The 15,268-nt window shown below is 35.8% G+C and overlaps 1 protein-coding gene across 1 annotated transcript in view; it reads left to right on the top strand.

The window, feature by feature from the left end:
• The window catches only part of LOC104539344 (contactin-associated protein-like 4), a gene marked incomplete at both ends in the record, with an annotated part of 56,909 nt that extends 41,985 nt beyond the window's left edge, over positions 1–14,924 (top strand). Inside the window, 4 exons of the mRNA XM_010182844.1 lie at positions 1,017–1,136; positions 4,743–4,940; positions 10,898–11,054; positions 14,797–14,924. Coding sequence (XP_010181146.1) covers positions 1,017–1,136; positions 4,743–4,940; positions 10,898–11,054; positions 14,797–14,924 — 603 coding nt within the window. The remainder of the gene's footprint in view (positions 1–1,016; positions 1,137–4,742; positions 4,941–10,897; positions 11,055–14,796) is intronic.
• Positions 14,925–15,268: the final 344 nt, after the last annotated feature.

Genomic DNA, 15,268 nt, shown 5'->3' with positions numbered 1-15,268 from the left:
ACTAGTACTTTATATCTTTATTTTAAAATTTAACTAAACTGAATTTATACAGATAAAAATCTTCTAGGCTGTTACTATTTATTATGGAGTTTCATTTTTATTCATACAGTACCCATAACTATCTTTTTCTTTCTGAATCTAATGACTCTTCTTGGCAGAGTATTTCCAAGTTTTGATAATAACTGATAAAGCACACAGTCTAATTTTGAAAAGAAAGACCAGAACTGCTCCATAACAATATAATGGTTAAAAGAGATGTTAAGTTAATGTGATCTAGCTTGGCATTATTATCAGTAGTCCTTGTCTGTTTAAGTGCAGAGCTGGACTTAAATGTCTTTCTTCTCTGTTTTTTTTTTCTTTATCATAGAGAAGGCATCACAGACTTTTATTTAGGTCCTGGTTGACATAAAATATACATGACATGGGACCAAGAAGCTGTCATTTTGTCTTTGCTTACTTAGTTCTTTTACTGCAGTCTCTGACAAGTCATTTGCCTTTCTATTTAAAAAGGGAAGAAAACAGTCTGAAAGCCAAAAAATGCCAGGATACAATCAGAACACATAGAAACACTGCTTACATTCTATTGTGTGTAACAACAACAGCAGCAGCAGCAGCAACAAAAATGCAGTTTGACTGAGGTAGTTAGTGTTTGCTTCCTTCTAATCTGATTAGCAGGGTCTAAGTAATACCCTAGGCATTCACATTACTTGGCAGTTTTTACAACCATTTACTCATCCACATTTCATGTTTTCCTTCCTGAAGTTTCCAGCTTGAAATACAGAACAAAATGCTTGAAAATGCTGCTTGTGATCTCTCCAATAAATAAAACCAAATGCACTTTACAAATTCAAACAAAAGTTCAGTTTTGATTATGTGATTTCTTCTGTATTCTTTAGCAGCGAACACACACAACTTCTTTTCCCCGTTGACAGGCTCTAAGCACTTTTTAAAAAAATTCCCTGAATAAAATGTGAAATTATGCCATTACATTTGTGATGGGATGTGTTCTTTTACAGCCATCTATGAGCAATCATGTGAAGCCTATAAGCACAGAGGGAATACTTCAGGCTTTTACAATATCGATTCAGATGGAAGTGGCCCCTTGAGACCGTTTCTTGTATACTGTAATATGACAGGTGAGGTGATAAACTTCCCTTAGCTCACAACTGAGTCTGTATGCATGCTCATTATATTGAAACATGAGTTATCACATAAGAAGCCTCTGTATTTTGTAAGTTTAATGTATACTCTCACAACAAAATGAAGGTGACTCCTTCATCCTTAATTCAGAGCTGGCCTTTGTTATGAGAAATATAGACATTAAGCCTTATTTTTCAAACTGCAAGAAGATCTTTCAGAGAATGCAAATACAAGCAGTGGGACTCTTGCAGCCTCACTTTTCAGACACCCTGCCTTCTCTTCTGCCCAAAGTTCTTTGAATCTGACCATTTATATCACTAGAAGTTTTAGATACGTTTATTGCCTGACTGCTTTTTAACAAATCAGTTGATATTGTCTATGTAGGCCTATCGGTATACATCCTTTCAATGAAATTTGCATTTGAAGGGATTTTTGAAATTTATTATTGTTTTATTTGTGGCTACTTATGTATTGTGACTTTTCTTTTTACTTGGCCTCTATTTATTTGAATTGCTTTCCAGCAAAATGATGGAAATGCTTTCTTGTTTTATGTGACAAAAATATATTTTTACACAGTTATAAGTGTTTAAAAGCCTACATGAATATGCTATAGGTGAACTTGATTTAAGTATGTGCTAAGTGTTGAGAACTTGACTTAGAAACCTTATCAGAAGCTTCTGGTGCTGGTTTGTAAGCAATTTGTGGTCATTTTTTGAGAAACTGACAGGACTCTGTCTACTAGTGGCTTTGGTTGATGTTTCATAATGATCTAACAAATACTTATTATGCATGTTGAAATAACAGAGTTCTTATCATTTCAATCTGTCTGTGCAATTTAACTAGTCTCATGATGTCAGCTCCTGACTGACTTCTACAGTGAACTGTGCTGCCTCAAGGCGGGCACAATTCAGAATGGCACAGGCCTATAAAAAGAAATAGTCTAGTGTCCTATCAGACCAAAACAGACCAAAGAACCATGGCAGAAAGGTGTCAATTTTTTTAAGTGGGTATAACCCTCCAAGGTACAGTGTAGTATCTGTTTTATACTTGTGTTTATGAACAGCTGTTACTGTTTTCCTCAGTCACTCCTTATTCACCACATTAAGCAAACCTCATTGATCAGTTCTACATCTCAAGACATAGCCTGACAGGATGAATATTCTGTATTTGTTTTGTTCTCAGTTTCCTCATGAATGGTATTCCCTTTTCCCACCAGAGACAGGAGAGGCAGTTGCCCACATTACTTACGGCACTACCTTGTATTTGACATTCATCGGGCTCTATTTTCAGGCATCTGGGAGAGAGGTGCCTTTCCTTGGTTTTATTCTTGGAGGTCAGTTTCAGAAAAAAAAACCCTACAGTCCACCCTGCCAGTAAGGAGGACAAAACTTTGCAGTGACCTGCTTTTCTTTTTCTTTGTAAATTTTGAAGTGTGGCAATGAGTCTGATAGCTGACCTGTCTATGTATATGTACATGTACAGAAAGAAATCTAAGTTTTCTATATTTCCAGCCATCTGCTTTTTGACACCATGAACATGCAATTAATAAAATCTTATAATTTTACCAAAAAACTGTAAACAATGATAAAGAGAGTTACATAAATAAACTCCTTTTAATATAATATTTTTAATAGAAATCTCACCTGGATATTTCTTTTATTTATGAATATTTGTCCTTTAAGTGACCATGAGTTCTTTCCTCTCTGTAAGTAGCTTATAATGTCAGCCATTTGTGGCCTGTAGGAAGCCACAAAATTCAATTCTCTGAAACAGTTAGAAATACTACTATTAGAACATGAGAAATATTATTATCAATATCACACGTTAGAAAAAATATTATTTCTCGTATTTACTCAAGTTGCACTGGCCACTAAAATACAAGAGCACAGAGAACATGATTCTAAACTTGACTTGACTAACTGAGACCAGCTTTAATTGCCTACACCTACCTTGAAGGGGATTTTAGTCATGGAGGTCAGACTGTTACAGACTTTCCAAGTGGAAGCTGAAACAGAGTAAGTTCAGTGCTACCATATTCATAGGTGAGGAGGCTTGGCAAATACAAACCAGCAGAATCATATGAGACGTTACCAGGCACCAATATTTAGGGCAATTTCTATTTCAAAGAATATGGAGGGAGTAATCACTGTACTCTCAAGGAGAGTGTATCACGTTACATTTCATACATATGCAAACTGTAGGACAGAGTGAACAATGTGCTATGGTGCCAGCCAGTTTCATCTTTCCTGTTTCTAAATGTATAGGAAAATTAAGTTTCTATTTTCAAAGTAAATATATAGTAATTAGCCTATGGCCTCTAGTAGCTTTTAAAGTAATGTCTTCATATAACATCAGTTTTAGTTCTTGATCTGTGTGGTTTTGCATTGTAATAAGTTTTTACAATAAAAAAGCAGCATCATTTCAAGTTGGACAAGTCTGTTTCACAGCAGAGTACACATCTTAGAACATAACTGTTATAAACGTGCCATATAGTGTTTATTATTCAACCATTTGAGTTATATGTATTATTATATGCAAGTCTTTTCTGCTTTTCTCCTACAAGAGCATTACTTTGGAACATATTTTTCTAAAAAGAATGCTTGGAGTACTGAGTATTTATAAGTGATTTATGGAAAAAAAAATCTTGCAGACACAGTTGAACTGCTTATGGAATGAATCTTTTGGCAATATTTTGCATACCCCCAGTTTACATGAATCTTAAGGCTTGTCTACAAAATGCAATGAAGTACATAGCTGCCTTACCTGACAGTATCCAAACTGAAAGTCAACTCAAGAGCAGTATGTGATTTTTAGGGAAATGCAGCTCTCAGTTCTGAACTAGTGGTTCATCATGCTATCTTAATGAGTCAAGTGGGCATGCCATGCTGGTTGCCATAAATTAACACTATGCTAGGTGTTTGGAAGCAACCTTCTATTGATCTTCAGAAGCTCTGATTCTTAGTCCTTGACTAAATGCAGGTTTTGAATAGTACTTTAGTAGTGACTACTAAATAGTGACTACTATTTGATTTTAGATGCCTAGAATAACTCACCTTTATGTAATCTGAGTTTTGTAGTAAATACAGTATTTGTGACATACTTTTGCTTCTTTATATAATTGAAAATATCTGTAGGCCATTTTCTCACACAGAATAAATTAAAACTATAGTGATATATGTAATGTAGCTAGAGTCTAGGATGGAATTTAATGTTATTTAATAAACAATTTAAGCCTGGGAAAAATAACAATAGTATTTTTTCTTTCTGTTCTTTCATTGCAACTTAGCAAGTAAACTATATTTTATTTCAGAGACAATTATTTGGGTGTCACCACTTACTGTTTCCTTATTCAATAGTCATAACAAGCTGAATACCCATTATGGTAACGGTATGATAATCTAATTATAAATAGAAAGAATGATTGTATTCACTTTTGCACGGTGACTTGTGTGTTTATGTTTGTGTTTCATATGCCCAAAAGCACTTTTGTGATCAAAGTAGTCACCCTAAAGTTTGATTGTTTTCATCATACAGTCTTTTCCCGTCACCAAATTGTGCAGCTACTTCTTTTTCTTTATTACTTTTCACTTGTATTTTGAAAGATACAACGTGGACAATTATACAGCATAACAACACCAACTTAACCAGAGTCAAAAGTTCTAATCGAGAAAACCCCCATACTGTGTTTTTCAAGTACTCTGCCAGCCTGGACCAGCTTCAGGCTACAATTAACCATGCAGAGCACTGTGAACAGGAGCTTGCTTACCACTGCAAAAAGTCGAGACTTTTAGATATGCCAGGTAAGTGAAGCAGACAAATCTTATTATGTTTCATAGTGCATTTTATTTTACCAGCTACTAAAGGAATTTATTTATGTCTATCAAGGTTATGGCATTTTGCTACTATGGATTTTGAACTACTTCAGATATCTAGTACTCAGATTTCTGCAAGTTTTCAAGAGATATTTAAAGCAGAAAAACACAAATATCAGTTTATAATGATCTTTCTTCACAGAATTAAGTGCTCTCAAGTTACTTTGTCTCGTAAGTGTTTTAAATTAACAGTATTATTAACAGAGGTCCTATTGGCCTGACTTCCATGGATTTTTAAATTTTAATGAAGGAATAATTGATTAAATATCTCCTTAAAAGAACAAAAATTAGTGCGTAGATATCAGCAAAAGCCTATTACAGAATGTTTTTGAACACTTAATGTGTATATTGTAAGTGCTTGAAAAAAGCATCTATATCATTAAATTTCCACTATTCAACATAAGCATTCATTTAAAAAGCGATAGTTAAAATGTGTATTATTGACAAAAGTAAATTGTTTTAAGAGAAAAACGAATGAAGATCCTCTGATGTACTTAAAAATAAATGAAGTTATATGGTCTACTGAAATCTTAACTCTTCTTGACACAAACCTGTTTTTAACAGATTTTAACATGGAAGTCCATTCTGAGTAATTAATGTGAAAGTAAAAAAATCTCATTGTTTAATGTCTTTTGAAAAACAAAATGAATTTGGTTAACTTGTCCACCAGAAGCTCTGCAACTGCTCAGATTGAATTCTTGGCATTCTTTCCTACTAAGCAGAGAGCAGACCTCTGAGTGCAACAGTCTCTGATTCTGTCTCTCTAGGTATTCCATATTTTTTTGGCTATTAACTGCCATGTAATCTAAGTGAAAACAAAAAAAAACAACAATAAACACCACCTTCTCAATGCATCAGTTTCAGCAGAGTGATCAAGCTGGAAAACATTAAAAAAATTAGGTCAGAGAAGAAGAGAGGGAAAGACACAGGCAACTCTACTTTTGTTTGTTTGATTGTTTTTGATTTTGTTTTTGTTTCTGTTTCTGTTTTTGTTTTTGTAATTCAATGAGATAGCACAGAAATTCAGGCTTTTCTAGAAAGCTAAAAGACTACAATCAGTCAATTGTGCTAAGCAATCTAAAATGTAGAGTTTTGAGAGCTAGGAGTAAAGAGGCACAAGAAATTTATTTGTGAGTTCTACAGTTTTTCTAAAATAATTCTTTGTTTACACAGTACCCCAAACTGCACCAAATGCAACTTGCCACTCCTCTCAAGTGGACTTCAGTCTGTTCTGAAAAAGGGATCTCTAAGTTAAGAGAAAGCTACGATCTAGTAATAGTCAGTCTTGACTTCTGCAGTGAGACCGCTTAAAAAAAGGTCAATGCTGGGTTTTGTAGTATAGGGACGAAATGACAACAGTTTTTAAAGAGAGTTAGCATTTATGTTTCCCTCTCTGTTTCAAAGTAGCCACAGACACATTTTTATAAGAGTTTAGAGGTTGTATTAAGTTTGTCTTATTTTTTCCTAGCACTCTTAAGTAAATGACTTTTTAAAAATAAAATTCAGATTTTTACATTCCAGAATTTAGATTTCTAAAGTGACCATAGTGGATGATTTAATAAGGACAGATCCTTTGACACATTCAGTCACAATAACAGTAAAAACAGATTAAGTTCCTGGGAGAAGCAGCAGATGACCCTTTGTAGATGTAGACTTCTCTGTGCTTTGGAAGGACTATGTCTCACCTACAAGGAGAAGGAAAAATTTAGTTCTATTTTCAAAATACATGTGCTGGTACTTTTTTCAGGAAACTCAGTGATCAGTATATTTAGAGTATGAGAAAAAAAAGAGATTGTATTTTCAGCATCTGAACTACATCAGCAGCAGAGTATGAATTTGCTCTGTCTTAGACTCACACAATCACAAATCATGGAGTGATCAAGGTTGGAAGGGACATCTAGAGGTCATCTGGTCCAACACCCCTTCTCAACCAGGGTCACTTAGGGTTGGTTGCCTAGTACCATGTCTTCTGAATATCTCCAAGGACGGACACTTCACAATCTTTCTGGGTAATTTGTGTCAGTGCTCAGTCACCCTCACAGTGAAAAAGTGTTTCCTAATGTTCAGGAAGAATGTCTCATGTATCAGTTTGTGCCCACTGCCTCTTGTCCTGTCACTGGGCACCACTGGAAAGCATTTTTTTACACCCTCCCTTCAGGTATTTACGTAGATTAATAAGATTCACCCTGAACCTTCTGTTTTCCAAGCTAAACAGTTCCTGCTCTCCTAGCCTTTCCCCATAGGATAGATGCTTTAGTCTCTTAATCATCTCTGTGGCACTTTGTTGGACTCTAGTATTTTCATCTTTCTTTTGCAATGAAGAGTCCAGCACTGGACATAATTCTCTGGGTCTGGCCTCACCCATGCTGAATGGAGAGGAAGGATCACCTCCCACAACCTGTTGGCAAGACCTCAACCTCCTCATGCAGCCCAGGATAACAGTAGCCTTCTAGTAGCAAGGGCACATTGCTGTCCCATATTCAACCATGTGTTTTCCAGGACCTCCAGGCCCTCTTCTACGAAACAGCTTTCCAGCTGGATGGCTCCCAGCATCTATTTGTTCCTGCCTTTGGCTGTCTGTGGCTGAGGCTCCCCAGGTGCACATTTTTGCAACTTCCCTTGTTGAACTTCATTAGGTTCCTGTCAGCTCCTTGTTTTCAGCCTGTCAGTGTCCCTCTGGATAGCAGCATGACCCTCTGGAGTACCATCCACTCCTTCCAAAGTCTTGGTGCATATAGGCATCCAGCATGTTTGGAAAGTGGTAGACGATTAGGGTTATATTTATTCAGTGATCACTGTAGTAGCTGTAGCTAAAGAAGACCTGAGTGAGTCACCTTTAAATTGTGTGGATCAGTTATCTAGCTCAGCACAGTACTGTAATACAGAGCTATTTACAGAATTACCCATACCAGTACTGCTTTCTCAAAGACATCTGTACAGTCTTAGAAACAGTCAGGCCATCTAACTGTTAAGCAAAACTGGCAATGCCTAGATAAGCCATAGTTAAAATTGAGATGCATCTAAACTGCATCTAACAGTCTAAGTATTGTGAATATATAATAAAATATTTTTAGTTTGGTAAATATTTTTAGTCTTTGAACACAATAAAATGTAAGCCCTGGACTTTTGTCTCTGAGGTTGTTAGAGTAAGTTTTTCAAATATCCTTCAATTTAGCATCATTTTCTGTCTACAGATAGACAGACAGAACTTGCTGATATCACAGAAAGGGAGAATTCTAGTATTTGTTGAAAATTTTAAAGTCATGCTGCCCCATTAAGTACATCTTTCTTTCATCTCCTGGATATCAGAGAGCTGGAGAAAAATGGAGGAATTAGGGATCCTGTCTTGTTTTCATGTCTCTTTTTCCTCAAGATGTATCTTCCCATAGAAAAATAGAGAAAGAAGACAGAACATGTTTCTTGTTTTCCCAAAGAGTAGTAATTCCAGATTTAAAACTGCTACCAAAAGAACTAGTGTATGTTTTTGAAAGCTTTGGAAAATTCCTTATCTATTTTTATGCGGAACATATAATTTCCAGCTTGCTTCAGCAGGTATGCATTCTAACTTTTAATATCTTAGTATGTCATAGTACCATAAACTTCAAAAGTTTTGTCAGAAAATTTTGAAAAGACATTGCAATTATAAGTGTGAATTATAGTTTATAGGATACCCAGCTTATTTAGAAGAGCTCCAAGAGGTAAATAAGAATTCTGTTTGAAATAAAAATGCTTTAAAAATTTGAAAGAAATTAAAAGTGATCTAATTTCAAATTTTGGACTTCCTGACTTAGTTGTTATTTCAACTATTCAGCATCTGAAGATAGTCTTCACCAAATTTTCCTGTTTCAGTCACCTTATGCATTTACTTGTTGATTTTCACGCATGTTTCTTTGAATGATTTTAGAGTCAGAATTACAAAACAAAAAGCAATCATACATAACTAATAACTGATGCGTACCTGATATTGAAAAAAATTCAAACATTTTTACTGAAATAAGTTTATTTTGTTTCATTTATTATGAGCACAATGAAATATCAGAATTTGAAATGCAGATAGCTACATTATCAGTCTGCCTGCACAATTTAATCCCTCCCACTTCTGGTATCTGTAATCTCCACTAGCTATGTCTGACAAATACAAAATTTGATGATGGTTTTTTGAACATGTTGTCCACATAGTAATTCTTTACTGACTTTATTTTAAGAATACATTATATTCAACCAGCCTGGATAGCATTTGCAAATGATGTCATTAGTTACGTGTTAATACATTTATGTGATCATTATGAAGAAATCTCTAGCCATTTTAATTAACGGGATTCTTTTTCTTAGGCAGTATTTTCTACCAAAGTAGAGATAACAATCTGGGCTAATCAGTGTGAACTTGCAGCATTTCAGTAAAAGCTTTCTCCTCACCCTGCTGTATGAACAAAAAACTGAGACTAGCTCACCACCAACATCCCTAGCAAAACACTAGGAATATTAATTCATGACTACAATATAAAGCTAAGGCATGAGGTGAAACAGCAGAAATATATTGCCTTTTGCAGTCTTAGTTGTTGGAAGATTTTTGAAGTGCTGTTTGATAAATTATTTATAAACTGTCTCTGTTTTCTTACTCCGGTGATGGATTGCAAACACAAACACTGATATTGAACATCGATGCCATTATGCAAGTTTGACTTTTCCAGAAACTGCTCGCACTGTTTTTTGGCCTGCTGGGCCGAGAGTTGTGAGGTAATGAGTGCAGTCAGTATGTTTACAATCTGAGAAACCGTGAAGGCAACAGAGGTCTTATTTAGAGGTTAGCAGAGGTCTTATTTAGCGGTGAGATTCAATAAGCAGTGACAATTGTAAGTAAAGTTGAGAATAGGATAAATTCCAGCTTCTTCATGGAGGCCTCCTGTTAAAATGTTGGAGCTCCAGCAGCAGCATAAAGAAGTGCATCTATAAGAAATTCCATAATTGAACAATACTTGATTTCTTCTCATGCCTTGACTTTCATGCATTGCAATTATCAACCTTCTTCCTTATAATTTAAGATGCTTTATCCTTCATAGCTATTAGCTGTTATCTGTTCTGTTTATATTTTCTGTTGCTGTGCTTGCTTGGCAGCATCTTTAAGCTTAATCTACAGTGCTCTAGCATTAAGGAAACATCCAGTTTTATCATTTTGCCACAAACAATGCTGACTAGATGCACCACACAGAGATGTAATAGTCTTAGGAAACCTTACTTCTGCTCACCAGATACATCAACTCACTTATGGGAGCACCATTAACATGATTTCTGCTGTCTCTGAGTATATAAATTCTGCACCTGCTGCCTGCAAGCTAACTCTCTTTGGACACTTCTGATTAACACCACTATTCAGCTGCTTCATGTTTGTCCCAGATATGGGTAACAGTACTCTATAGTACATCTGGTAGCAGGATAAGACCATTTCTGTGTAGCTTTTCTGTAAATCTTCTCATTCTGTTGCTGGTAGTTCCATGATCTGAAATTGTTCTTTACTTGGGAATATGAACTACCTTGATTTTTAAGGTGATGTTATCTCCTTTTTCATGTACCATTTTAAAATTAATTATATAAATGGACTGCTTAAGATAAATTATTCTAATATCATGGCTGGCTGAGCTAGGTACTGCGAGTTCCCTTTTCCACTAATGCAAGCAAAAACCTGTGACAATCATTTAATACCGATAATGATGTATTAAAATGAATAATTAATTACTTATCAAGTAAAGATAGTAATTTTTTTTCCAAACTGTTTTTAGATTCAAGAGGTGACTTTGCTTAACTTTTTGGAAACTTGTTTGGATGAGAAAAACTGGGAGAAGTAGAAGACAAGAAGGGGAACTGATTTTCTTTAACTTACATTTTAGATGGGCTGCCACTGAGCTGGTGGATTGGAAGAACCAATGAAACACAGACTTACTGGGGAGGTTCCTTGCCTGCTGTACAAAAATGTGCTTGTGGATTAGAGGGGACCTGCATTGATTCCCAGCATTACTGCAACTGTGATGCAGACAGAGATGAATGGTGACTTTTTACTGTTGCTTATTCACAATACTTTTTCCTGGAAATAATGTGCCTTAGCACATTTAGAACACAAAGGCTGTTGTAAATTTAAATTGCCATAGTATGACTTGCTTCTTGGATGTATAACACTTCCTGTTACAATGTCAGTTCTGAAACTGACTTTCACTTAAAAGGATCGGATACAATTTTCTCAACAATAGCTCCAGTTCAGTATAGGACTTTATAAAGCAGACAGGGACTTTTAAAATGAAAGATTTTCTGTTGAAGAGATAGATCTTTAAGCTTTTAAGTTATAAAGCATATTTAGTTTATGTAAATCCAATTCAGTGAGTAGGTTAATATATGCATGTTAATAAATGTATCAACATGTGTTTTTTGAAAACAGAAAAATTTAAAGAAGGTACTTAGGAGCATATTCATGTGTATAAAATGAAGTAATACATTATTTTCTCCTCAAGCTAGATATCTGCTCTTTTTTTAAAGGAAAAATTAGTGAATTTGGTTGGAAAATGCCTATTAACTCACTATGAACAAGGACCTGTGCATACACAGAAGTGAAAATACAGCAAAGGGTTAGTGGAAGAACAATTCTACACAAGCTTCAGAAGCTTCTGTAGGAAAAGAATTGGCACCTATATTAAACCTTGCAGATATCTGCTGTGTTCATTCCAATAAAAAGTTTAAGCAAATACAGAAAACACTAGGAATTTCACTATTATTGTGCTGTATAAAAATACAAACTTTTATTCCAACGGAAAAACAGGTGTTAAATATTAACTCATTTTGAGACTGGATTTTGAGTAATTGTTAGTGTGTGTAATACTTTCTTGCTCAGTTTTTTCATTAATTTAATCCATGCTCACATACCTAGGTTAATTTATAGTGGTAGCATACTTGTAAATGAAGTAGATATAGACATACATGTATTCACTATAATCATTCTGAGTAAATTACATTTGTTAATGAGTATATGACACTGAAAATATAATGACTCCTGTTTTATACTTCTGTATGTATCCACTTCTGCCATTTTAATTTTTATTTTAAATGGAGACTTATCCCAGTAATTCCAATGTTATGGAGGCTATGCTTACACTTATTTTTGTATTTGTGCTTAATGTTACCTTTGATCCCCTAGAGACTACTGGTTAGAATTAGTTGACTTAATATTGCTCACAGAGCAGAAAAAGTACATAGAAGTGACAGAAGATGTACTTGTTTGAGATTCTTTCTGAGCACAGAAAACCAGCGTTACACACAATGCAGTTTTGAAAATATGGGTTTGATATTCTGTTGTCATAGTGAAATCTATCTTATTTTATAGGTTGTACATAGATGTAGCTCTAAAAATCTTTGGCTAATCAAAATCTTTGTCTCTAAAAGTCTAAAATTTTTGAAAAAAAATGACTTTTTGCTTTTAAATCTGTTCCTAAAGATCGACAAAAATGTAATTCCTTTCTGCAGAAGAGGTAAGGTAGTTTTTATTCAGTTACTTTTTATTTGTAGCATTGTTTTACTGGAGCACTTTCAGAGTTTTGAGGGGTTTTTTTCAGTTCTAAACTAGAAATCTGCAATATCACACCTCATCAAAAACTGACATTATGAAAAAGTGGTTTCCATTCCTCAGTTAAAGAAAAAATTTTCCTGAAAAAAAAGTACATTTGTGTGCACTGTGCTCTAAGACAAATAAACAGAAATTATATACAGGGGAAAGGTGATATCTATAAAAGGGAAAAAAAAATTCACTAATTTCATTCAGCACAAGGACAGAATCTCTTATTGTTTCAATTGCAGTGCATGGTGTACTGAGAGAGGAAGTTGTTAGACCCAACCATGTTTCCCAAGAAATGTGACTTGCTTGCTCAGGTGTATGTCCCACATTTAATTTCTGAGCAGTGTGAGTTCCAGTCTGACTCTTCTCTCTGAGGTTGTAGTGTTGTCACTGAACTATTTGTCCTTTAAAGGGAAGATTCAACTATATGTGGACTGGATGAACAGATTGAATCTTTGAGAATGATCTTGAGTGATTTCATATTTCCATAATTCCAGGGGAAGCAATTTTTGGGCCAGAACTTTGGGCTTATGAAATTTAGAAATTCAGTTCTGACACTAAATTAACAATGATTTTAAACCAGGAATTTAGTCTAAGATTACAAGTATTGGGTGTGTGCTCTGCATGCTAGGTTGCATATTCCCTTTTCTGCAAATTACATGTTTGTAGCATATGTTGCTTTTCCTGTACACTCATGTCACAGTTTAGGCCTAGTAAGCAACTGAGCACCACGATGCCTTCAAAAGGGGGCTAGACAAAATAAGGACTGGGACGGCTTTCCTCGCTACTTAATGGTCACAGACAAAAGACAGACTCATCATAGGGAAGATAAAACCCAATACAATTTTAATTTGTTACCAATAACATCAGAGTAGAACAGTGAGAAATACAACCAGATCTTTAAGTCAAACAACTTCCCCACACCCCTTCCTTCATCCTGAAATCAGCTTTTGTTCCCAGTTCCTTTACCTGCCCCATCCTTTGCACAGCAGCACAGGGAGGATGAGAATGGGGGTTGCAGTCAGTTCATCCTATATAGTCTCTGCCACTCCTTCCTCTTCAGGGGGTAGGGAGGATTCCTCTCCCTCTGCTTTCACATGGCACCTTTCCCACAGGAGGAAAGTCTTCCATAAAAGTCCAAATGTGAGTCTGCCCACAGCTGCAGTTCCCTCACACATGCACTGCTCCAACACATGCTGCCCGGAGCCATAGCCATTTCAGGGGAACTCACTGTGTATCTGCCCTAGTCCTGAAGCTCCACGAGATGCAGATGGGTTGACCTGCACTCTCATCACAGGTTACAGGGGAGAATCTCAGCTCTGCACAACTCCTTCCCCTTCTCCTTTCTTCCTTCACTGACCTTGGTGTTTGTACAGTTGTTCCCCTCTGCTTTCTCTGCTGTGGATCCCTTCTGATAGTTTTGAAAAGTTCCAGGCTTTCTCTTTTGGTCTGAAGCTGCAGTTGGGCTTGAGCTTAAGTTGGAGGCAGGCTGGCCCAGCCCGGCTGGACTGGGGCAGGGCCGAGGCCAGGGCCAGGGCCATACTGCCTCCACCGGGGGCTGTGCTGGTTGGGGCCAGTGCAAAAGAGAGAGAGAGAGAGAGAGAGTGGGTGCACTGCACCCCAATTAAATACAATAATTCACAGAGGCAATGATTGGCTTGGCCCTGATCAGAGGTGGGTCTGACATTGGAGCCACCCAATACAACTAAGCATGACTTCATATTTTTCTGTTTGATTCTTTTTAACTTTAGTGAAGGTGAAGCAGGAAAAATAAAGTTAAACTTATTTGAAAGTTATACTAAGCCATTTAATATTCCATAATGAATAGAGAGGTTATTATAAATACAGTATGCCATCACCAACATAAAATTACTCACATGGGCAAATACGTTAGCTTAGGCATCCAGTTAGATACCCATTTATGTCAAAAAGAGTTTTCTCATGCTTATGAAGACAAGCACAACCATAAAGCTGTCCATTTCCCTTGAAACTGTTTCCGTCCTGTCAAATGATCACAATATCAATACCAAAGCTTTCGTTTGTATTCACAATTTCTTGTGTTACCCATAGAGTTATATGAAAAAGAGCACTTTTTCATAATTTAATTCTTTCCTTCTCCCCAGCAATATGTCGATGACAAAATGTTTATCAGAAACATTTAGAACTATGGCTTTCATTTTACCTTTTCAGGACTAATGATACTGGATTCCTTTCCTACAAGGAGCATCTACCAGTAACTGTAATTGTGATCACAGATACTGACAGACCAAATTCTGAAGCAGCTTACAAACTGGGGCCTTTACTTTGCCATGGTGACAGTAAGTAACAACTGCAGCATTTTGCTAAGCATCAATGAGTTTTAACTGCAACAAATTTTAAATGTCGTTTTCTAAACAGCCTAAGGTATTCTTTTGTAAAAATTTCATCCAGTTAATAATTAGAAAGGACAAAGACAAAATGCCAGGGTCCACTGCAAAGCAGAGTAGAACTCTAAAGATGTATTTTTATGATACACATCAATAGTGAAGACAGAAATAGATATTTTGTTTACAAAATCCAGTTGTTTTATGTAATTTGAATTAAGTTATGAATAAAGCACTACATAAAGGGATATTCATAACTGGTTACTGTATCTTAGGAGAAATGCATTCTTCACTAGATA

This window comes from Mesitornis unicolor, unplaced genomic scaffold (assembly GCF_000695765.1).
Source record: "Mesitornis unicolor isolate BGI_N332 unplaced genomic scaffold, ASM69576v1 scaffold11134, whole genome shotgun sequence".
Classification (NCBI taxonomy): domain Eukaryota; kingdom Metazoa; phylum Chordata; class Aves; order Mesitornithiformes; family Mesitornithidae; genus Mesitornis; species Mesitornis unicolor.
The sequence above is the reverse complement of the archived record's forward strand: the minus strand, read 5'-3'. Positions and strand labels throughout refer to the sequence as shown.